General features: G+C 44.4%; 1 protein-coding gene across 1 annotated transcript in view; it reads right to left on the reverse strand.

Annotated features, from left to right (window-relative positions):
* Positions 1–25,442, reverse strand: part of TAPBP (TAP binding protein) — a 47,515-nt gene that overhangs the window by 5,406 nt on the left and 16,667 nt on the right. Inside the window, exons 2-7 of the mRNA XM_077484699.1 lie at positions 23,730–23,918; positions 21,836–22,060; positions 13,815–14,156; positions 11,388–11,711; positions 8,174–8,263; positions 2,486–2,532 (exon numbers count right to left, since the gene is read on the reverse strand). Coding sequence (XP_077340825.1) covers positions 2,486–2,532; positions 8,174–8,263; positions 11,388–11,711; positions 13,815–14,156; positions 21,836–22,060; positions 23,730–23,918 — 1,217 coding nt within the window. The remainder of the gene's footprint in view (positions 1–2,485; positions 2,533–8,173; positions 8,264–11,387; positions 11,712–13,814; positions 14,157–21,835; positions 22,061–23,729; positions 23,919–25,442) is intronic.

The raw sequence follows: 25,442 nt of genomic DNA on the forward strand, positions 1-25,442 counted from the left end.
TGGGTCTGTCCCGACTCCCGAATGAATGGAAGCAAGCAAACATTCATTGATGGGCGCTGGTAGGCTGTATTTGATGGGTGCTGGTGAGGCTGCATTTGATAGGTGCTAGGGAGGCTGCATTTGATGGGCACTGGGGAGGCTGAATTTGATGGGTGCTGGTGAGTCTGCATTGATGGGGGCTGGTGAGGCTGAATTTGATGGGCGCTGGTGAGGCTGCATTGATGGGGGCTGGTGAGGCTGCAATGATGGGGACTGGTAGGCTGCATTGATGGGCGTTGGTGAGACTGCAATTGATGGGCACTTCATTAAAAAGGTGGGGTATACATGGCCAGGGGGCGGCACAATGTGGATGTCAAAAATCCTGGAGCCCTGGATGCCAGGAACAGTTCATAACACCACCAGACTGCCGGGGGGTGGGGGAAGTGGGCAGGAGCAACAGGAACCAGTCTTGTGCGAGGAAGATTGGAGGATTAGGCAAGTATATCTTCTTTCTCCAATCCCCTAGACAAAAAACGAGCAGTTGACCCTTAGAGCGTGGGCACAGCCCCACTGCATGGTTAAACAAGGGCTTTAAGTTTCTTTGTTATCCATATGGGTGTGGTGCACTGTTGACACACTCCAAGGCTCCTTACACAGGCACAAGGGAGCTCCTTCACCAATGACAGGGAAGCAGGGTCTATATGTTGCCCCCCCAATTTGTATCTAAACAAACATCATCTACCTGATCCTACTTTCAGAATAGGCTAATGACAATATATGGGGACCTGTACCAGCCAAGCAGAAGTAAACTAGGGTTATGCTCCAAAAAATACAAATTTTAGTTTCGTTCACACCAGATGTTGGGGGCTGAAAAAAATAGGCACTTGAGCCAAGGTTTTACTGGCTCTCCTTAAGCTGCTACGGTGGCTGGATGGGAAAGTTCTGCATAAAAGCCTCCTGTTTCCCCTGCTCACTGGCTCTCCCTTGTGCTCTGGGCCCCTTCAGAAGCTCGTCTCTCTCTATCCATTCACCATGATAAAAAACCCCAGGACCGCACTGCAGATGCACTGTTTCTTAGTAAACAAGATGACTTGTTTCCTCACATGCAGGCTACACCCCTCTGACACATTTCACCCACATTGGGCTTAATCATAGCAGTATGACTATGCCGATGAGGAAAAATCAAATGTTATAAGGCTATTTTCTCTCCAACTTGAATGTCATTCAATAATACAGAATAGAGTAAACCAGGCAAATACCACATTATGGCCACTAGATGGAGCTGATATACTTATTTATTATAATTTCCAGCACCATCCAATGGCCATAATGATGTAATCTCCCAATTTGCTCTATTCTATATGAGGAATAGCATTTGACCTGGAGAGAAAATAGAATATGAATGGACATGAAGTTTCCCAGGATGAATAGCTCTGCATTTTTTTTTTATATAAATACTCCCCTGGAAATTCAAAAATGTGAAAATCTGAAAAAAAAAAGAAAATCAGTAAAATTCAAAATAATAACTAACTATTAAATTATAGGTATTAGAATTCAAATTTGGCTCTTAGTGAAAGTAACGAATACAAATTCATCTGACGTTACGAATTATCCAAAAATAACGAATGCTGTATCTAAACAAATGGAATGGAACAAATGAATAATAAATAATAATAATAAAAAGGTTTTATTATTATTATTTATTATTATCAGATCGTTACATTCCATTCGTTTAGATACGGCATTCATATTTCAGATAATTTGTAACTTCGGATAAATTCGTACTCATTACATTCACTAACAGCCAAATTTGAAAGGAAATTCCAATACCTATAATTTAATATTTATTATTAGTTAGATATTATTTCAGATTTTCGGGTTTTTTAATTTTCAGATTTTGATTCTTTTGAATTTTCAGATTTTCATTCTTATTCTTGGATTTTCACATTTCCAATTTTTAGAATTTGAAAATTTATGAAATTTCGAATATTCGAATTTCCTAATTTGAAATTTTCAAATTTCGAATTTTGGAATTTGAATTTTGGAATTTTCAAATTCGAATTTTGGAATTTCCAAAATGTTCCAATTTCAAAAATTTCCTAATTTCAAAAATTGAAAAATTCAGAAATTCGGAATGAATGAATCTGTCAAAATTCGTTAAAAAATGAATTTGGAACTAAACGAATGGCATGTGTCTAGTTTGCATGAAGAGTGGTGTCAGATTCCATTATCCACCATCCAAGACTTATATTTGCCAATTCCCAGGAGAATTCAGGCCATCTTGGATGCCAAAGGAGATCCAACACCATATTAGGCAACAATTTCGTTCTTTTACCATACTTGTTTCCATAATTTTGTCCAACCCCTGTAAATGTAATGGATTGTTCAGGAATGCCTTTGTACTGTAGAGGAGATTGTATGATCAGATTGTATGATGTGTAGCCGGCTTAATGATGGAGTTTATGGACCACATTCTGCGGTGTGTGTTAGATCATTAGCTTATTACCTTTTTGTCGTTCGGTTCTTCCCGAGAGGTACCAAAGAACAATTTAACTGCAACAGACAGAGAGGAAGAGGTAAGCAGGTCTGTATGTAATACTGCAAATCAGAATGCTCATGATGAGACAGTTCTATCATTTTATAATCGTACTATTACAAAACAAGGGATCTTTAACATTTATCTATCTCAGTGTTTTCTCAACCTTTTTTCAGTCAAGGCACCCTTTAAAAATGATGGACAATCTCGAGGCACCCCATTCTAAAATGTAAAAACGATTCTAATGATTTTACATAATGCAGCAACATTCACATGTGGGATACCCAACATTGGAGGTAATTTATGTTTTCCAAAGCAAGTGCACTTTTGCAAACTGGTGCGGACTAGTATTCTGATGTTTCTCTTTTCCCTCACTCAGCTAATGTGACCCCAATGCTGATGGAGAGAGGCAAGGGAGGGTCAAACAAGCATGCTGTGCAACTTACATCCTCCTTATCAACTGATGATGTCATTGGTCGTTAGAACACCGGCAGCTAGAAGGTCGCAATGGTGCACAATGTAAACCTGTGGCTTTATGTGATTAAAAGACAGGCTTCATGCACATGCTGGCTTGTATACAATTTTTTGGGCAATTTTTAAGTATTTTGCCAAGGCACACCTGAAGAAACCTCAAGGCACCCTGGTTAAAAAAGGTCTATCTATCTATCTATCTATCTATCTATCTATCTATCTATCTATCTATCTATCTATCATTATTATTATAATACAGGATTTATATAGCACCAACAGTTTGCGCAGCAAATACAGGAAGGCCCTGCTCGTTAGAGCATATAATCTAAAAGGCAGGGTCAAGTGATACAAAAGGTAATAACTGTGGGGGTTGAGCTGAAAGAGAAAATAAAAGTACAGTTGCTAGGTGGAGGTAGGATAGGCTTCTCTGAAGAGAAAAACTTTTCAGTGAATAGATTAGGAGATAATTTGGGGTAGGGAATTCCAAAGGATTGGCGAGGCTCTGGAGAAGTTGACAAGGGAGCTAGAGAGCAGGAGGTCTTGGGAGGAACAAAGAGAATGATTAAGTTGCTATTTTGAGACTAGGTTAGTGATGTAGCTGGGGGGTATTTGTTGTGGGTGGCTTAGTAAGTTATTATTAGTATTTTGAATTAAATTTGTTGGGTGAATGGCAGCCAATGGAGGGATTGGCAGAGAGGGGTAGAAGGCGCTGAGCGGTTTGTAAGGTGGATGAGTCTGGCAGCGGCATTCATTATGGACTGAAGGAGGGATAGCCTATGTAAAGGTAAGCCAATGAGGAGGGAGTTGCAGTAGTCAAGGTGAGAGATAACCAGGGAGTGAATTAGAAGCTTTGTGGTGTCATTGGTTGGGAAGGGATGTATTTTGGAGATGTTGAAGAGGTTGAGGCGGCAAGCTTGAGAAAGTGAATGGATGTGGGGTCCAAAAGAGAGTTTAGAGTCCAGGATAACACCTAGCCCCCTGGCATGCGGGGAAGGGTTTATGGTTCTGCCATTGATCTTGACAGAGAAGTCAGGGGAAGAGGCACTTGGGGGAGGAAATATTATGAGATGGGTTATGGACAGTTTGAGGAAGTGGTGTGACATCCAGAGTGATATGGCTATCAGCTGACCCAGGGAGGAGGTGTAGATTGAGAATAGGAGAGGTCCAAGAACAGGACTTTGGGGGGCTCCGAAGGAGAAAGAAAGAGGAGAGGAGGAAGTAGAATTGTAAGTAACACTGAAGGTGTGGTAGGATAGATTGGATGAGAGCGTTGAGGACGAAATCCAGAGTGAAGGAGATCAAGAAGGTTATTCTTCCTGAGGTGGCCACTCAGTTGGTTGTAGATTAGGCATTCAAGGAGTTTGGAGGAAAAGAGGAGCAAGGATGTTTTTTTAAATATGGGGGTGACTAGGGCATGTTTAAAGAGTTGGGGAAGATGCCAGAAGAGAGGGAGAGATTGAAGGTGAGTGTTAGAGAGTGCAGGATATAGTCAGAGGGTGATCGCAGGGTGGGGGGGGGGGGGGTGAGAGAGAACTGGGTCCAGGGCACAGATGGTTAAGTGGGCGTTAGAAATAAGTTTAAGAACCTTGTCTATAGTAGCAGGGTTGAATAAGGGGAGTGTTTATTGTATCTGGACATGGAGTGTTAAGTGGTGGTGGTGGTGGGGGTGTTGGATATCTGTAGACTGGTAGAGTGGAGATTTCATCAAAAATGTAATCAACCTTATTTTTGAAGTGATTGGCGACCTCCTGGGCCGTGAGTGAGTTAGTGAATGGGGGCAGTGGAAGACAAAGTAGAGTTAAAGGTAGAGAAGAGTTGATGGGGACTGGATGAGAAGGTGTTAATAAGTGATAAAATAGGTCTGCATGGCAATATGGAGGCAAGAATTGTATTTTTGGAGGTCAGATTTATAGAGGTTGAAGTCTTTGAGAGACTTAGTCATACAGTGGTTTGAAAAAGTGTTTGCCCCCTTCCTCATTTCCTGTTCCTTTGCATGTTTGTCACACTTAAGTGTTTCGGAACATCAAACCAATTTAAACAATAGTCAAGGACAACACAAGTAAACACAAAATGCAATTTGTAAATGAAGGTGTTTATTATTAAAGGTGAAAAAAAATCCAAACCATCATGGCCCTGTGTGAAAAAGTGATTGCCCCCCTTGTTAAAACATACTATAACTGTGGTTGTCCACACCTGAGTTCAATTTCTCTAGCCACACCTTAAAAGCTACACATGATGCCGAGACCCAAAGAAATTCAGGAACAATTGAGAAAGAAAGTAATTGAGATCTATCAGTCTGGAAAGGGTTATAAAGCCATTTCCAAAGCTTTGGGAATCCAGCGAACCACAGTGAGAGCCATTATCCACAAATGGCGAAGACATGGAACAGTGGTGAACCTTCCCAGGAGTGGCCGGCCGCCCAAAATTACCCCAAGAGCGCAGCGACGACTCATCCAAGAGGTCACAAAAGACCCCACAACAACGTCCAAGGAACTGCAGGCCTCACTTGCCTCAGTTAAGGTCAGCGTTCATGCCTCCACCATCAGGAAAAGACTGGGCAAAAATGGCCTGCATGGCAGAGTTCCAAGGAGAAAACCACTGCTGAGCAAAAAGAACATCAAAGCTCGTCTCAATTTCTCCACAACACATCTTGATGATCCCCAAGACTTTTGGGACAACATTCTGTGGACCGATGAGACAAAAGTGGAACTCTTTGGAAGGTGTGTGTCCAAGTATATCTGGCGTAGAAGGAACACTGCATTTCAGAAAAAGAACATTATACCAACAGTAAAATATGGTGGTGGTAGTGTGATGGTCTGGGGCTGTTTTGCTGCTTCAGGACCTGGAAGACTTGACGTGATAAAAGGAACTATGAATTCTGCTGTCTACCAAGAGATCCTGAAGGAGAATGTCCGACCATCTGTTCGTGTACTCAAGCTGAAACGAACTTGGGTTCTGCAGCAGGACAATGATCCTAAACACACCAGCAAGTCCACCACCGAATGGCTGAAGAAAAACAAAATGAAGACTTTGGAGTGGCCTAGCCAAAGTCCTGACCTGAATCCTATTGAGATGTTGTGGTATGACCTTAAAAAGGCCGTTCGTGCTCGAAAACCCTCTAATGTAACTGAATTAGGACAATTCTGCAAAGATGAGTGGGCCAAAATTCCTCCAGGACGCTGTAAAAGCCTCATTGCACATTATCGCAAACGCTTGGTTGCAGTTGTTGCTGCTAAGGGTGGCCCAACCAGTTATTAGGTTTAGGGGGCAATCACTTTTTCACACAGGGCCATGATGGTTTGGATTTTTTTTCACCTTTAATAATAAACACCTTCATTTACAAATTGCATTTTGTGTTTACTTGTGTTGTCCTTGACTATTGTTTAAATTGGTTTGATGTTCCGAAACACTTAAGTGTGACAAACATGCAAAGGAACAGGAAATGAGGAAGGGGGCAAACACTTTTTCACACCACCGTATGCCACAGATGCTCAAGAGCGTGGCTATGTTTTATTACACTTCTAGTGTCACCTGTTTGCCAGGGTTGAAGGGGCCGGGGCCTGACTCTGTGTGCAGTGAAAGGGGCTAGCTCGTCCAGGGTGGAGGACAGGGATCTATATTATAGGGGCTAGATTGGGGCAGGGCAGTGAGATTTTGTCATAGATTTTTTTCATAGAGGTGGTCAGTATCAGAATAGAGAAGAGAAGGGTTGAAGTGGCAAAGGTTTCTAAGGGTAATTGTTAGGGAAAGGTGGTGGAAGACAGGGAGAGAGTCAAACTAATAAGGTAGCTATCAGAGAGAGGAAAATAATTGTTGGATAGGTTGCATAGGGTGCATAGGCAGGAGAATACAAGGTCTAGGGTGTTGCCATCAGAGTAAGTAGAAGCATGTACTTATTGCTTCAGGTAAACGAGGAGGTTAGACTAAAAAGTTTAGAAGTAGCAGGGGCGTTAGTATTAACAGAGATGTTGAAGTCACCGAGAATGATTGTGGGAATTTCAGAAGAGGGAAAGTAGGGTAGCCAGGCAGAGAAGACATCAAAGTTAATACTGGTCTAAGGGGCTGGTAGATCACAGCAATTCTTAAAGTGGTTGTAAACCCTTACAACACACTTTGACCTACAGGTAAGCCTAGATTAAGGCTTACCTGTAGGTCCAAGAAATATCTCCTAAACCTATATGGTTTAGGAGATATTTGCCCGAAGACAGGCACCGCTGTCTACGGCGTGGCAATTTCAATGACGGAGTTGCCGTGCGTGTCGTCTCCTATGCGCATGCGCGGGAGTGACGTCATCGCGGCTTCGCCCAATGACAGCGGCGGAGCAGCGAGACCCACCGAGAAGATGGATGCGCCGGACTACAGGGGACAGCGGTGACTTCGCTGGCTCCTGTGTCAGGTAAGTGACACATAATGGACTACTATGCAATGCATAGTAGCCCATTATGCTTTGCCTTTGCAGGGAATGAAAGAGGAAGTAAACTCATCAGGGTTTACTTCCTCTTTAAGGAAATAGGAGAAAATAGACGTATACAGTGAGCTCCAAATGATGAGAGGGACAGAGAGGGAGGAGAGTGAAGAAACCTGAACGTGGAGTGGGAGGATTCCCACTCCACCTCCCTTGCATCCATTAGGTCTAGGAAAGTGAATCCAGAGAAGGCCACCACGGGAGAGGGAAGCAGGAAAAGCAGTGTCGGATTCACAAATCCAGGTTTCGGTGACCGCAAGTAGATTAAAGGAGTTAGCGTCAAAGAGCTCATTAACAGAATTGAGTTTGTTGCAGACAGAGCGGGCATTCCAGAGGGCACAGGAGAAAGGGAAGCTAGCTTTGGAAAGAGGAATGGAAACTAAATTGTGTGGATTGCAGCTGCTGCCAGAGCGTACAGGGTGATGGGTGCATGGGGTACAGGTAAATAAAGGAGGCCCGGGGTTTGGGGATATATCTCCAGAGGTTAAAATATGCAGAAGGGTGAGGGAGGTAATAAGAGTGTGATTTATATGAGGGGACATACCTTAGGATCCTGGGGGTTTTATTAGCATGTGGGATTAGATTTAGTAGAAAGTGATGAGTGCAGTAATAAGGAGAGGGCAGAAGTGAGGGTGATATATATAGATTGTGTATATACAGTATATATTGAATGTTCAGTTACATTTCCTATAATCTATGTAATATTCTCATTTCATACTCACATTTCCTGTGAAGGTAGCTCAGAAAACCATACAAGAAGAGGGCGACCAGGAAGAGGTACATACCGTCTTCAATAGATGGTCCCAACACACCTGGGAAATGAGGAAGCAAGAGAGTCAAAGGCTGTAGACTGTTTATATTCTCTCCCTTTCTGCATGTCGGGCTGAACGTTAGTATTGTAGTGTAGCCTATCTCCTGCCTGTGCTGAAAACAGACACTTAAACACTATCAAACATGGTTGCTATCAAAATGACATAAAAGAAAAGTAGAATCTTTGTTATCCCCTGCCCACTGCCTCCAGGTCAACCTTTAATTGGGCTTTAAAGAGAAAGTAAAGGCACTTTATATATTTTTTTTAAAATGCAACCTGCAAGGCAAAGGCATAATGAGCTAGTATGCATAGCATACTAGCTCATTATGAATAACTTACCTGAGAACGAAGCCCCCGAAGCGGTCCTCCATCTTCATCTTCACCGCTGCCATGTATCCCGGAGTGACTTCTGGGTCTCGCTGCTCCGGCGCTCTGATTCGCCAGAGCCGCGATGACGTCACTCCCGCGCTTGCGCACAGGAGCCGTCACGAGCAGCATATCGCCATGATCTGTGGCCCGCTCAGTGCGCATGCGCGCCGCTGTAGACAGCGGTGCCTGTCTTTTTGTAAATATCTCCTAAACCGTGTAGGTTTAGGAGATATTTCTTGGACCTACAGGTAAGGCTTAATCTAGGTTTACCTGTAGGTCAAAGTGGTTTTTTAAAGGTTTACAACCACTTTAATGCTGGATGGCAGAATGACTACCTGATCATGTGATCACTGTGATTGGCTCTCACAATGGTTACATAATCAGTAGTCCATCCTGCTGACACCCCATCACAAAAAACGACTGAGAGCTGTCGGATAAAACTGCTAGAAGCGTGCAGTGAGTGCACTCTCAGCACAGAATCTCGGCCTGCCATGGTTGCATATATGCAGCAGCTGGGTGTTATGGTCTACTTTTCTGCAATTTGATGGTGCAAAGTGGATAATTGTGGGGCTTTTAGGTTAGAGGAGGTTCATTTATTATCGCTATTGTTATTATTTAGGATTTATATAACGCCAACAGTTTGCACGGCAGTTGACAATATAAAGGGAGACAGTACAATTACACTACAGTTCAATATGGAAGTAATAGGAGGTCCCTGCTCAAGGAGCTTGGGGGAGAATCTCTGATAGAATCAAGGATGCAAAAGGATCTGGGGGTCCTAGTAGATCACAGACTCAGCAATAGCATGCAATGCCAAGCTGTTGAAAGCAAGGCTAGCAGACTACTATAACGCATTAAAGAGGAAGTAAACCCTGATGAGTTTACTTCCTCTTTCATTCCCTGCAAAGGTAAAGCATAATGGACTACTATGCATCACATAGTAGTCCATTATGTGTCACGTACCTGACACAGGAGCCAGCGATGTCACCGCTGCCCCCTGTAGTCCGGCGTATCCATCTTCTCGGTACGTCTCGCCGCTCCGCCGCTGTCATTCGGCAAAGCCGCGATGGCGTCACTCCCACGCAAGCGCACGGAAGCCGCCACGTGCGGCATATCGCTGTTGATGGCGGCGCGCTCAGTGCGCCTGCGCGCCGCTGTCTACGGCGCATGCGCCGTAGACAGCGGTGCCTGTCTTTCGGTAAATATCTCCTAAACCGTGTAGGTTTAGGAGATATTTCTTGGACCTACAGGTAAGCCTTAATCTAGGCTTACCTGTAGGTCAAAGTGTGTTGTAAGGGTTTACAACCACTTTAAAAAGGGTATTTACCCAAGATATAAGCCTATAATTCTACCACTTTACAAAATTCTGGCTGGGCCGCATCTTGAGTATGCGTCCAGTTCTGGTCACCAGTCCTCAGGAAGGATGTCCTTGAACTGCATCCATTGAAGGGCATCAATGCTAATAAATAATCTTGAGTACCTCAGTTATCAAGAATGATTAGAAACATTAAATGTTTTCTCCCTGGAGAAAGGGGCCTTAAGAGAGGATATGATCGCAATATAACATTTCTGTGAATGGTGACTCTTGCATTGAAAGGAAACTTTTTAATCTTAGGCCTGTAAAGAAGACACTCACACAATGATATTGGACAAAAGACTATTCAATCTTACACTGCGTAAGGGGTTCTTTACTGTTAGGACTGTAATGCCTTGTACACACGGTCGGACATTCCGACCACAAAATCCGTCAGATTTTTTCAGACGGATTTTGTCCGAAACTGGTGTTGCATACACACGGTCGGACAAAGTTGTTGGAAAATCCGATCGTTCGGAACGTGATGGCGTTCGATCATTCCAACTGGACTACGTAGAGGCTAGTAGCCAATAGATTTGGTCTTGTAATTTGATCTGAGCATGCGTGGCACTTTGTCCGATCGGAATTCTCTACAAACGATCGGAAAAAGTCAGATCGGATTTTTTTGTTGGAAAATTTTAGATCCTGCTTTCAAATTTTTTCCATCGGAAATTTCTGACGGAAAAAGTCAGATAGAGCCCACACACGATCAAATTTTTCAACAATATAATCCGATCAAACCTTTTCCGTCGGAATTTACGACTGCGTGTACAGGACAAAAGGATGTGGAACTCCCTTCCACAGTTGGTGAAGTCAATGGATGGTGTGTAGATATATTCAAAAAATGTTTAGATGTGTGTCACAGCAAACACAATGTACAGGGATAGGGAAAACCATAGTCATACACACACACTCTCAGGTTGGAACTGGATAGGCCAGTGTCTTTATTCAACCTTACCAATTATGAAAGTATGTATGTACCTATGTATTACCCTCCTTCAGCAGTCTGGACAGAGTGTTAGTAATAAAATCTGAGCATAGGCAGGAGATATTTTAGCCTCCATGGATGAGCGAGTTTGGGGTGGAGGAACTTGACTGGCCTGCAGAGAGTCCTGATCTCAAAACGACAGAACACCTTTGGGGTGAATTAGAGCGGAGACTGCGAACCAGGCCTTCTCATCCACATGTGCTTCTGGAAGAATGGTCAAACATTCCCATAGACACACTCCTAAACCTTGTGGACAGCCTTCCCAGAAGAATTGAAGCTGTTATAGCTGCACAGGGTGGGCCAACCCAATACTGAACCCTACAGACTAAGACATGGATGCTGTTAAAGTTCATGTGCGTGTAAAGGCAGGTGTCTCAATACTTTTGGTAATATAGTGTATGTTCTTTGATTTACCAGCAACTTGGAGAGTCTGACTTTGTGACATCGCTTTTGTGGAACTGGCGTGGTTGACGACGCAGGAATAGCGTGCACCATGGAGCTCAGGGCTAGCGGTGAAGCGCTGGTAGCCGGTGATGGTGTAGGTGCCGTCTTGGTTCTTGCCGTGAGCAGAAAGGGAGGTTCCAGGCATTAGAGTCGGACTTGTTTCTCCTGGAAGCTGAACCAGGAAGTCCACAGAGATTTCCAGAGGGTGAAAGTGGGAGATTTCACAGAAGAGGGTCACCTCTTCTCCAGGACGGGCGAACAGTGGGGAGGGCAGAAGGGTGATCTGAGGCTTCGCTGGAGAAACAAAAAAGAATATGGATCAAGACAGGTTATATTGGGGTTCAATTATAACAGATAGAGCTGTTTATAGAAACCGTTCAGGTCTTTGCAGCTTCAATATTATTGAAAAATGATTGTCATTCAAATTCCTTATAATGCCTATTGTGTTTTAAAACTGAACTCCAGGTATGGTTTGTACTGCATAGTTAGATTGGCCCAGCTTGGACCAATGTAAGTATGCATGTGCCATAACTCAGGGAAACATAAGTAGCCAAAGCGCTGGGGTTAGTGAACCATTATAGCATTCATTAAAATCAATAATCACACACTTACATAAAAACAAGTGCTACTAGACCGTGGAGGGAATCCGATGTCTGTTGTGGGTGGAAGCCAGTGCCTGCAGAGTGGTCAGCAGCTGTCACACACCTAGGGTGCCGGACACAATGACAGCATCTAAGACCATCGTCAAAGATTGTGGCAAGCACAGAAACATGAGAAGGGGCACGTAACTGAAAAAAGGAGGTGGTGCCTCCAAATCGCACTGTACAGTCAAGGGGAACAGGTTTCCTCTATGGTTTCCTTGGGTCACTGGTGAAGCCATCCTATTGGATACTGCTGCCCCATGTGACTCTAGCAGCCATTTTGGGTCAGGCAGAGCCTATTTAGGGCCTGGTATGCTTTATGGGAGTGGGTAGCGTAGGGAGAGGTACCCCATCTGTCAGGGACAGTACTAGTGGTAGAGAATGGTTTCTGACAAAGAGGGAAAGCATAGGGTCTGTGATTCCTCTGGACATCTTCCCAACTGGCCACGAGATGGCCAGGCTGCATTCTGCTCTCTTTACAGATGCTGTCAGTTTGGCAGACCATCGCCTCATCCTCATTGCTGCCAACTGTGAGTGCACCTGGCTGGGCAGATCCCCCCTTACCCCCCGGGTTCTATTGTGAACCGTTACTGCATTCTACATACAAGTTCTTTATTGCACCTGTCTGTGCGCATTACTGTCATCACACCATGCCGCACATCACTTATATGCGCACCCTTTTAATAAACTATTAATAATTATTAGGATTAGCTAAGGACTTCAGTGACCACACAAATACAAGAATAACCTGTTCTAGGGAAGGCAAGGACTACATTAAAATTTTGCAAAGAGCGTCATAGGTGGGAACAGACCAGTGGCGGCCGGTCCATAAGGGGCAATTTGCTTATGGGGCGCCGGACTAATGATTTTCTATGAGGTCTGTCTTTTTTTTTTTCAAGCACATGATTAGAGCCTGAGGTTTTAATTGGCTTGAAAAAGGTTGTGCTCGGGGGGCGCTGAGCACTGCACCCTGAACTCTCCCACTTGTGATACTAGCGTATCAATATTCTTTATCGGTTTCTGGCTTCTCCTCCTGGTCAATCCGGAGGCGGATCTAAAGATGACCGGGTTAACAGGGATGAGAAACCAGGAAAGCTGCGGCACGTTGACTGCTGGAGGGGCGAGTGCGGACCTGGGGGGGGGTTTGTTTGCCACCTCCCAAAAATGTTTAGCACCAGCCACCACTGGAATGGACGAGCTGTAGCTGAGAGAAACAGACAAACAACACCCACCTCTGGACAAGCAGCCTATTAAACATGTGAAAGGTGCGTCTGGAACTCTGGGTGTGGTTTATTTCAGGCCACAGAATGTGCCATTTATTTATTTATTTATTTATTTCAGGTACTTATATAGCGCTGTCAATTTACACAGTGCTTTACATATACACTGAACATTCACATCAGTCCCTACCCTCAAGGAGCTTACAACCTAAGATCCCTAACACACATTCATATATACTAGGGCCAATATTCAACAGGATCTAATTAACCTACCCGCATGTCTTTAGAGTGTGGAGGGAAACCGGAGTACCCGGAGGAAACCCACACAGGCACAGGGAGAACATGCAAACTCCAGGCAGATGGTGTTGTGGTCGGGATACAAACCAGTAACCCTTTTTGCTGCTAGGTGAAAGTGCTAACCACTACACCACTGTGCTACCCCAATTTATACAGATATAATTTACAGAAAGTGGCAGACACTTCATAGAGGTAAGGTATATTATGTAACTATGTATCGTACATATACTGTATATTACCTGTGACCTGGAGCTGGATATCTCTCTGTGCCCTCAGGTATGGAACATAGATGATGCAGAGGTAGGTTCCCTCGTGTGAGGTCTCAACCTTCTCCAGTACAAGTGACGCGTCACCCTTGGAATGTATGTTGGAGAAATTCATGGTATACCCTGGATGCTCCTCCTCAATCCTGTCGCGCCACCCATCATAGGCGTAAAGGACCATCCCTTCTCCCAGAGCACGGTGGCGCCACTCCACGGCAAATCGACTTTGCTTTCCACGCCATAAGCCACAGGGCAAGGTCAGAGACTTACCTAGAGGGGCATTCACCATCACAGAGGAGGTATAGACAGCTAGAGAAACTGAGAGGAGAAAGACTGTTAGTGAAAACATGAGATTGCATCGGAGGCTTCTATAAAGGAAATTTTTTATATACTAAAAGGGGAAGTCCACCCTAACACACTACATCTACTGGCATCCACGATCTAAGACTAACCTATGTAACCCTGTAAAGAGGAAATCGCTATACATACCTTTTCTTAAGCCGCTCTGGTCTGATCCCACACTGAGCTGTCAGCTGCAGCTTCACTGTAGAGGCGGGTGCAGAGGAGGCAGCCGACAACGGAAGCACCATAGTAACTCTATGGGCGACGTCACTTCCTGTTCATTTCCCAGCTGTTGTCGGCTGTGTCCTCTGCAGAGCTTCCGCCCCTGGAGACAGGACCGGATCGGATTCAGTATGTATACTGATTTCTTCTTTACAGGGCTAGATAGGTTAGTCTTAGATCGTGGATGCCTGTAGATGTAACGATTTTAGTGTTAGGGTGGACTTCCCCTTTAAATAATTACATTTGGAATGCTATGTACAGCAAGAAAACCTTATTTATCGAAGTACACAGGCACACCCTCTTCCTTTTCCCTTTGCTCACCTTCAACACCCCCCATGCTAGCCATTCCTGTGTTTGAAAATATTGGGGGTTATTTACGAAAGGCAAATCTACTTTGCACTACAAGTGCAAATTACAAGTGCAAAATGCACTTGAAATTGCACTGAAAGTGTACTTGGAAGTGCAGTCGCTGTAAATCTGAGGGGTAGATCTGAAATGAAGGGAAGCTCTGCTGATTTTATTATCCAATCATGTGCAAGCTAAAATACTGTTTTTTATTTTCCTTGCTTGTCCCCCTCAGATCTACAGCGACTTTACTTCCAAGTTCACTTTCCACTTGTAGTTTGCACAAAGTGGATTTGCCTTTAGTAAATTACCCCCATTGTGTCATTTGCAAATACAATGCAACATTATTGTTGCATTAGATTTATTATGTTTCATTTAATTGGCATATAATGTAATTTATACCTTTTGTTAAACCAATGATAGTTTTTAGTTTTCAATTTGTTTGTGATTTTTTTTTTTTTTTTTAAAGTGTTGAATTAAAAAACATACCTCCTTTAGGTCCCTTTCACACATGCGGACCGTTCTTTTAATTCGTTCACTCTTATTTTTTACAAGGAAAAAACTGATGACGTTTACATCAGTTTTTCATCCATTTTTCATCACTTTTTTCATCAGTTTTCTTACATCTGCCAACTAGAATCCTTAAAGTGCTGGGTCAGCCACGACATGCTCCTCAGGCTCCAGGGGCGGCCGGTGAGCGCAATGCTCCGGGGCACACATGTGATCGGGCTACTGATGTCTGAGTCAGTGTGCCGTGGCCAGCAGACACCCCGTACTCTTCGGGAGTGGGTCTGTGATGGAATGTCCCCAGCTTGTCCGGATGGTAAATACAGCTCTCCCTGCCTCGGTGGGGTTGAGCATGAAGATAAAAAACTTCTGTGTGCAAAGTCCCCCCCGATCCAGCAATGTTCACAATAGCCTTGGCTGAATAGGGACTCTCCCTCCTCATTGGCTGAGACAGCAGCGGGAAGCCCATAGCCTCCCACTGCTGTAAATAACAGCCAATGAGGAGAGATCGGGCCGACCCGTGGCTCTATGTGTCTTATGGATGCATAGAGCAGCGTCTCAGGAGCGGGCACGCAGTGATGCCACCAGGGCAAGTAGCTTTCTCTGAGGGCACTGCTCAAGGGGGAGGAGCCAGGAGTGCCGGCGTGGGACTCGAAAAGAAGAGGATCGGAGCTACTTTGTGCAAAACCACTGCACAGAGCAGGTAAGAATAGCATGTTTGGCTTTGGCCCTCAATTCATTGCTTGGTTGCGCATGATTTATTCGAATCCTGTAGGCAAGATGTGTATGGAAAATTTACTATCAGCCTCCTTTCTCCTGTCCAGGGGAACAAGACAGGGCAGCCCCTTTTTCCCAGGTCTGTTTGCCCTTGCTCTAGAGCAGGGATATGCAATTAGCGGACCTCCAGCTGTTTCAGAACTACACGTCCCATGAAGCATGGCAGCCACAGGCATGACACCCAGAGGCAGGGGCATGATGGGACTTGTAGTTTTGCAACAGCTGGAGGTCCGCTAATTGCATATCCCTGCTCTAGAGCCTTTAGCTGCAGATTCAGTTAAGGGAATATTGAATGGAATTGAAGAAAAACTGTCCCTGTATGCAGACAATACCTTTTTGTACCTGAGAGACACGTCCTCCTCTCTACAAGCAGCTCTGCAGATATTTGTGAGTTTGGCACTTTCTCTGCGATTAGAGTTAATTGGGGGAAATCTCTGATTTTCCCGCTTAGCACTTCACACCCCAAATCGGCTACAAATACACCGCTTTGTTAGGTACAGAGACTTAAATACCTTGGATATACATTTGCCTGGCTCCCTGACATCCTACATGGAGCTCAACCTACTCCCTCTCCATGGGCTCTTTTCCCAGAGATGTGCCTCATGGAAATCACTCCCACTCACTCCAGTTGGCAGGGCAATCTTATTAAAATGCCCCACTTCCCATACCAAAAATGTTTTTTAACAAACTTGACAGTGTTGCCCTCTCCTTTGTATGGCCTGGAAAGGTCCCACGTCTAGCAAAGACAACACTACAACTACCACTGTCAGAAGGTGGACTATCCCTCCTAAATTTTCAGCTGTATTATTGGGCAGCGGTGCTGGTAACGGTCCGCTGGTGGTTTCCGCAGCCTAGAAATAATCCTGCAGTTCATTTGAAGGCAGCCCTGGTGGGCTTCAACAAGTAATTTTGTTTTTCATGGAGTAAGGTCCAATTCAGCTATTACCGGCCCAATGAAAACAGCCATTTTAGTATGGCATAGTGCTAGGGCAAAGTATCAATCTCCCTTGTCCTTCTCCCGGCACACACCTTTGTGGGGCAATCCCAATCTCTCTCACCTACGTAGTATCCTTGATCCACAGCTGTGGGCAGCTCAAGGAGTGGTGGGCATCAAGCATATTATGTCTAATGGGGTTTTCTCATCTCAAGACCAAATATAACTTTCTGGATAGTATGTTCTTCAGATATCTGCAGCTGAGGCATGTAGTCCAGGCACAATTTGCCCCCCTTACTGTTGAGTCAGACCCTATCGAGCGGTTGCTTACCTCGAGTATGATGGGGAAACCACTCTCCTCTTTGTATCTTAGACTCTCTCTGGCTTATGCTAATAGCTTGACTCGCACTTATCAGAAATTGACTACTGACTTGACAGATTTGGATGGGGAGGAATGGGAGACTTGCACCAGCCACTTTGTTAAGAATATGATGTCTGCTAGAGATAGGTTATTGCAGTTAAAGTTCCTCCATAAAGCTTATTTCACCTCGCAATGGCTGGCTGCAATCTCACATTTGAAAGCGTCACTTCCAGTTTGTGTCAGTCTCTCCTCTCTCCCTACGCGTTATGTCACGCACACATGACTTCTTCAGAGGGTAGGGGAAGAAGTCACATGTGTGAGACGTAATGCGTAGGGTGAGGGGAGACGTTAAAACAAACCGGAAGTGACCTGCTAGGAAGATTGGGAGTTTCAGTTTCACTTCTAATTGATTCCAAATCGTGTTTTTTTTCTGTTTTTAAACGTGAGTGTATATATTTTTTTAAATAAATGGATGCTGTTTTTGTGATATACTACACTATGGGAGCTTTGCATATTAATTTCCCCTGTTGAGAGCTATGCAGAATGGCTGTATGAATTATGAGAGGTGGGATTAAGGAGCCATACACATAACCTGAGAAGTGAGCTGGAGAGGGGCCCCTGTGGACTGAAGATCCATCCCATGAAGGATATATAAATTGCACAGTGTGTGTACAGTCATTATTAATACATACTTGAGGTGAGAGTTCTGGGAGTATATATGAAGCATGTGGTGTTGTTTACTTTATTGTGGATATTAAGGACTATAATCATCACTAGGGATGAGCTTCGTGTTCGAGTCGAACGTACGTTCGACTCGAACATTGGCCGTTCGTGCGTTCGGCGAATTCCGAACGTTTTGGCCGTTCGCGTCAAAATTCGAGTGACGCGCGCGCGGACCACAATGCACTGCGTTGGCGCAGTGCATTGCTGTCCGATGATTGGCCAAGCATGCACTGTGACCCCGCATGCTTGGCCAATCGCAGCGCCGGCAGCGAGGAAAGCCATGATTGGCCACAGGCATCCTGCCTGTGGCCAATCATAGCTCAGACTGTGTAGTGCACGCCCCACACTATATAAGGCCGCCTTTAAGGCGGCCTCCTGTAGTGTGTTACTTTGCATCTGAAGCAGTGGGTGTTCTGTGTACCTTCAACACAGTACACACCAATCGTTTTTGGCTGATTTCCTATCTTGCTGCTGTGTAGTGGTTGTTGTCTGTGCCCTGACTGCAGTATACACCACTATATTCACCTCACCTATATAGCTAGTGATCTAGCTTTAACCACTTAACAACTGCCCATTGCCGATTAACGGCTTCAGGGCGGTTGTTTAACTCAGAGAGGCCGTTAATTAACAGCCTCCCAGAATTCTGCTCTCGCGTGCCCCGAGGTGTGCGCACTCGAGAGCATCCGTGACCGCCGGGTCCATAGGACCCGGCGCATCACGGTAAACGGCCGCTCATAGCGGCCGTTTACCACGTGATTGCTCCGTCAAATGACGGAGTGATCACTTGGAAACAAACCGGCGTCATGTTATGACGCCTGTTCCTCCCTCCCCTTTCTGTACCGATCGGTACAGCGGAGGGGAAAGAGATCGGTGTCAGCAGCGATGTGGGCTGCATCTGCAGTGCCCACATCGCTCCTCACCGAATTTAACCCCTCAATTCCCTGCCAATACTCTGCAATACCAGTGCATACTCTGCAGTACCCTGCCATTACTCTGCAGTACCCCGCCATTACTCTGCAGTACCCCGCCATTACTCTGCAGTGCAGTACCCCGCCATTACTCTGCAGTACCCCGCCATTACTCTGCAGTGCAGTACCCTGCCATTACTCTGCAGTACCCCGCCATTACTCTGCAGTGCAGTACCCCGCCATTACTCTGCAGTGCAGTACCCTGCCATTACTCTGCAGTACCCCGCCATTACTCTGCAGTACCCCGCCATTACTCTGCAGTGCAGTACCCCGCCATTACTCTGCAGTACCCCGCCATTACTCTGCAGTGCAGTACCCCGCCATTACTCTGCAGTGCAGTACCCTGCCATTACTCTGCAGTACCCTGCCATTACTCTTCAGTACCCCCCATTACTCTGCAGTAACCCCCATTACTCTGCAGTACCCCCCAATACTCTGCAGTACCCTGCCATTACTCTGCAGTACCCCCCAATACTCTGCAGTACCCTGCCATTACTCTGCAGTACCCCGCCATTACTCTGCAGTACCCCCCATTACTCTGCAGTAACCCCCATTACTCTGCAGTACCCCCCAATACTCTGCAGTACCCGCCATTACTCTGCAGTACCCCGCCATTACTCTGCAGTACCCCCCATTACTCTGCAGTAACCCCCATTACTCTGCAGTACCCCCCAATACTCTGCAGTACCCGCCATTACTCTGCAGTACCCCCAATACTCTGCAGTACCCTGCTATTACTCTGTAGTACCCCGCCAATACCCCGCCAATACTCTGTAATACCCTGCCATAAATTGCCATACCCAGCCATACTCAGAGATACCCAGCCATACTCGGTGATACCCTGAAGTACCCAGCCATAGACGCCCCCCACCCCTCACCGCCCTCTGGTGCTTCTACCAACTCGCCAGTACGATCAAAGCCAGAATCTTTTTTTTAATTTTTTATTTCAGGCTTCCCAGCCTAGAGGTGAGATGTGGGGTCATATTGACCCCCCAGATTTCACTGTAAAGAGGACCTGTCATCCCATATTCCTATTACAAGGGATGTTTACATTTCTTGTAATAGGAATAAAAGTGATCAAAAATATATTTTTGGGAAAAAAAATGTCAAACTAAAATAAAGTAAAATGAACAATAAAAAAATAAAATAAAAATTAAAGCGCCCATGTCCCCATGTGCTCGCATGTGCCACACATGTGAGGTATCGCCGAGAATGTTAGAGCGAGAGCAATAATTCTAGTCCTAGACCTCCTCTGCAACTCAAAACATGTAACCAGTAAAAAAATATTTAAAGCGTCGCCTATGGGGATTTTTTAAGTAGCGACGTTTGGCGCCATTCCACGGGCATGTGCAATTTTGAAGAGTGACATGTTTGATATCTATTTACTCAGCATAACTTCATCTTTCACTTTATGCAAACATTGGGCTAACAAGTGGTTAATAATAGAGCTAGTCTGCGTGCTCTGTACTCAGTACATACCGCTATACTATAGGGCAGGCCCCTACTTTCAAACATCCAACTTACAAACATCTCCTACTTGCAAACGCAAGGAGACAGCAGCAAGTGAGATGAAAAAAGATGGACGACAAAACAAAATTATACAGGGGTGATAACCCTTCCCTATGTTTTCCAAAAAGCTTAAAGATATTTTTTTTGACTGGAGCTACACTTTAAAAATGTACCGGTTGAAAATGACAAACAGATTCAACTTAACACAACAAACCTACACAGTCCCTGTCTTGTTTGCACCGCCTGTATACTGCTGTTCTGAGTATATAGGGCCTGGGGGCCACACGCATTTCCTTTTTTTAATATGGGTACGGGGTTCCCCTTAATATGTGTACAAGACCCAAATAGGCTGGTAATGGGCAGGGAGGGCTACCCATGCCATGTTTCTGAATGATTTTCAACCATATTGCAGGAACCAGATATAACATTAAAACCGCAAGCAGTTTTCAATGATGTTATTTCTGTTTAATGTCATTTTGTGCAGGGACTGTTCTAAACACGGGAAACACGTGGCACTTCACAGGCATACTATAGACACCCCCCAGGCACCATATTTAAAGGAATATTTCACTTTTTTTTTTTCACTTTAATCGTCATTAAAATCACTGCTCCCGCCAAAACGGTAGTTTTTAAAACTTTTTTTTGCAGTGACCCATGTCCCCTGAGGCAGGAGGCAGGTCGCCAAACCCTTTTTAGCACACTATCTTGCATATTAGCCGTTAAAATGAGCACTTTCCAATTCGAACGTTCGAGTCCCATAGACTTCAATGGGGTTCTAACGTTCGTACCGAACGCGGGGGTCGTTCGCAAGTTCTGGTGCGAACCGAACCGGGGGGTGTTCGGCTCATCCCTAATCATCACTAATCACTGTGTACCAATTTTGCATGAATTTATTTGAATTTATTATGGAGTATCTATGGTTATGATTAATTCGCCTTTTATTGAACCATTCCATTACTGTTATTTTAGCACATATTAGCAATTGTAATAGCAGCGCAGCACTTTCTACATTATTACTAAGGCTGCTCGAGTGTCCCCATAGCAAGAGGCTTGCTAATGGGGGGACTCGGCGGGGAGGAGCCAAGACCGCCGGCGGGGGACCCACAAAGAAGAGAATCTGGGCTGCTCTGTACAAAAACATTACACAGGGTAGGTAAATATATGTTTGGGATTTTTTAATTATTTTTATAAACACAACCTTTACAATCACTTTAAGAAAAAAAAAAAAAAATAAGAGTCCTATCTACATCCCATGAGCTACCATGACTTGAAATTGCACACAAAAAAAATAGAAAAGAATTGACCTTACCTGCCATATGGTCCTTCTTGTCCCCTGCTGGTCCCAGCACGGAGCTCACAGCGATCCCTTTTTTGTCATCCCTCATAGACATGCTGTACCACTCCTTACCCAGAGATGGGGGGCTGATTTGCTCCTCGGTCAGAGAGCGCACCCAGTTCAGTGGCACCTCCTGGGGTAAATGACGTGTCAGCTCACAGGAAGTGAACCCTGAGGAAAGAAGCTGCCCAGAGGGGTCTAAGAGAAAACAGAGGCTACATTTATGGACAATATATGTAAGTAAGAGAAATACAAGAATTCAGAGTCATAGCACAATGAACACATAACAATAGGTGAAAGACACTTAGGAGGCACACTCGACCTACTTACAATAAACACATTATAGCAGGCGACCCCAGACAGGTGGCCTGAGCTGATGACATCAACATCTGCTATGAGTTTCTCATCTTCATATATTTCTTGTGGGATATTGTTGATAAATAATTCTGTCCCAAGAAGTAATCTAAATCACGCTCTCAGCATCCATTGTCCATAACTTTCTCGGTCACCCTGTGCCCCTAACAGACACAAGGTAACTTACACATAAAGAGGGGCCTGGAGAGCTGAAACAGGAGTTTCCTAACCTCTCTAAGGTAAGCTGAGTTGCACGAGCCTGCCACCCAAGGTGACTCCTGTCACAGTATCCATTGGTGTGAAACACATCAACACTCTTAGCAACAACAGTGTGCAGTCATCCACCTGTTAATTGTCAATGTTTTGAGGTGCGAGCCAGACCAGCACCCAAGATAAGCTCAAAAAAATTGGCGAAGAGCCACATGATAGGGGGACAGGGAAAACAGGAAAAGATAGGGTTAAGTTTAAAATACTGTTCGGTGGGTGGTCTCCTACCATTATTGGCTGGCCTGTAGATTGTAGGTGGGGCCTCTGTTGGATCCCAGTTAGTGGTGGATTAACTGGAAAGTGGTAACAGTGAGATATCTGTGGTGAAGTGTATTTGTCCCCGAGCCGGTGTTGCATGGCTGGGAATCATTAATTAGTTATGCAGATACATAACCTGAATTTGTTTTGTTTGGTGCTTCCCGAGACCGTCAACCTTTGTGTTACGGGTACTAGATTATGTATATTGTTTCTGTTTTAAGGAATGTTATATTTGTTTATTTGTTAATAAATGGCCAACCTGGACAAATATACTCCAGATTGGTGTAATTCGTCATTTGTTCTAAGTTCTAAGTGTGTGTGTGTGTGTGTGTGTGTGTGTGTGTGTGTGTGTGTGTGTGTGTGTGTGTGTGTGAGGGGGGGGGGGGGGTGGTATATGTGGGAACAATGTACAGGCTTGGAGACCTCTGTGGTACCCTAGTCATGTGTTTGTTTGTCACGGGTTGGGTCATTTAAAGCAGTGGTCTCCAAACTGCAGCCCAAGGGCGAGATGTGGTCCTTTGCCTATTTTTATCTGTCTCTTTGGGCACTATTCTTCCCTGTGATAAAAGCACTATGGCCATGGATGAAGTAGAGTAACCCATAGCAACTTTACTCACAGCACTGTCAGAGAAGTCAGCGACTTGGAGCACTGCAGTAAACTAAAAGAAATGGTTGCCCTGGGTTACTGATACTTATACTTCTTTAACTGGGTACTAACATTTATAGGTAAAGTTGATCCGGGGAATATCCGATTGCCTCTCGGGAGATCATGAAGGAATCTTTTCCCCTGCTTTAGCAAATTGGATCGTGCTCTGCTGGGGTTTTTTGCCTTCCTCTGGATCAACTGTGGGTATAGAATTGGGTATATGGGATTGTGTGATATTATATTATTTATTTTTTTGTGGTTGAACTGGATGGACTTGTGTCTTTTTTCAACCTGACTAACTATGTTTAGTGAATAGACCTGTAGACCACAACAATTTCTCACCTGACACATAGAAGACCAGGGTGCCGGGCTCGGGGGTCACTGGAGGTTCTGGCATCAGCCCCGTGGAATCACCGAACACTAACTGGACGGGCGTCTGGCTGATCCTGCGGGGTGAGCCCACCTCTTCCACCAACCAGCAGGTCAGAGGATCGTCCTCTAAGGCAGGAAATGCACCAAGTGCTATGACCACTGAAAGAAAAAACAAAATACATAAAGAAGAGAAGAGGTGAGGCCTGAGAGCGCAGTGGACAGATGAACAAAAAAAAAAAATCAATGCTAAGAATATTGGTGTTGCCCGTAGCTACCAACCTTATTCTAGATCTTTATTTTTCTTCTCGATTTTGAGTTTAAACAAAAATCCCCCAAAATAACACAAAATATTGTGAAAAGGAACATTAACCTCTGCAACTGCCTGTACAATGGAGGGATTCAATAAAGCATTTGCCTGGAATTGGCACATTAGAAAGTCCTGGGCCTAATTCATGAAAGCCTTAGTTCCATTTCGACATGTAATGAATTCAGGTAGTTCTTACCTGTGCCATTATCAGTGTTAATGCTTACCCCACCATCACAGGAGAGAGCTGTCAAATCCCCATATGTATGTGTGGTCCACCATACCCTCCGTAGCTCAGAGCTACTACGACACAGAACAGAAAGAGCATGTGATGGGGGTTTGAATCATGCTTTATGCAAGCACTAGTCTACTATTTGGGAGAGGCAGCTTTATTCTATAAGATTCTATCTGGAGCTCCTATGCTTCCTCTAAGTTTTGGAAGTGTTATGCCTCGTACACACGATCAGACTTTTTGTTAACAAAACCATGGAATTTTGTCCGAAGGGCGTTGGCTCACACTTGTCTTGCACACACATGGTCACACAAATATTGGCCAACAATTACGAACGTAGTGGCGTACTAGACGTTCTACGTGGTTTTTCAGCTCTTTAGCACCACCCTTTGGGCTCCTTCTGCTAATTTCGTGTTAGTAGATGTTTGGTGAGTGTTGATTTGTGCTTTTCTTTTCGTGTTTTTCATTTATCGCTTTTCATTTCGTGCTTTTCAGTTAGTTTCTGAATGGCTGTTCCTCAACCAGACATGTTGTGGAATCGGAGGGGATAACGTGTTATTTATTATTGGCCTTGGAGTTATTGCTTTGACATTATTTTTTTGGTTAAATAATCATTTAATTTGGTAAATTTTATATATTTTTGGATGCACAGAATGCACATTTTGGTTAAGTTTAATTGGCAGATAGCATGTCTAAAATTGTGGAGAATAATACTTGGTTATGTGTTTTACTTCCAATGACAGTTTGGGAGTCGGCAGTTACATTTAATAAATACAATGTAAAATTGACAAGGGAGACAACAGTTGTATCTTTGTTTTTAAAAACTATGGGATAATGGTGTTGTGGTAACTTGCACAAATAAAAAAAAAACATAATAATATTATTCTTGATATCACTAGAAAAAAAAAGCCTTTCAAAATTTGTTTGCAATAACTCCATCAGTATCACCAGCAAAGCAGCTTCATTATTATCCCATTAAAGAAGAAGAGAATTGTGCGCTGCATTTGGAGATTTCATAATTTGCAGCGTCACAAATGTTAATTCTCCATTAGTTTACAAGACCAACCGCTTCTGGCCCGTCCTTGCTTCCGAGGATGCGTGTTTGTACTTTGGACTTTTGTCCGATGGACTAGTGTACACACGATCG

The sequence above is a fragment of the Lithobates pipiens genome, unplaced genomic scaffold (assembly GCF_037356315.1).
Source record: "Lithobates pipiens isolate NorthernLeopardFrog02 unplaced genomic scaffold, aLitPip1_a1.2 Scaffold_1, whole genome shotgun sequence".
In the NCBI taxonomy this organism is placed as follows: Eukaryota; Metazoa; Chordata; class Amphibia; order Anura; family Ranidae; genus Lithobates; species Lithobates pipiens.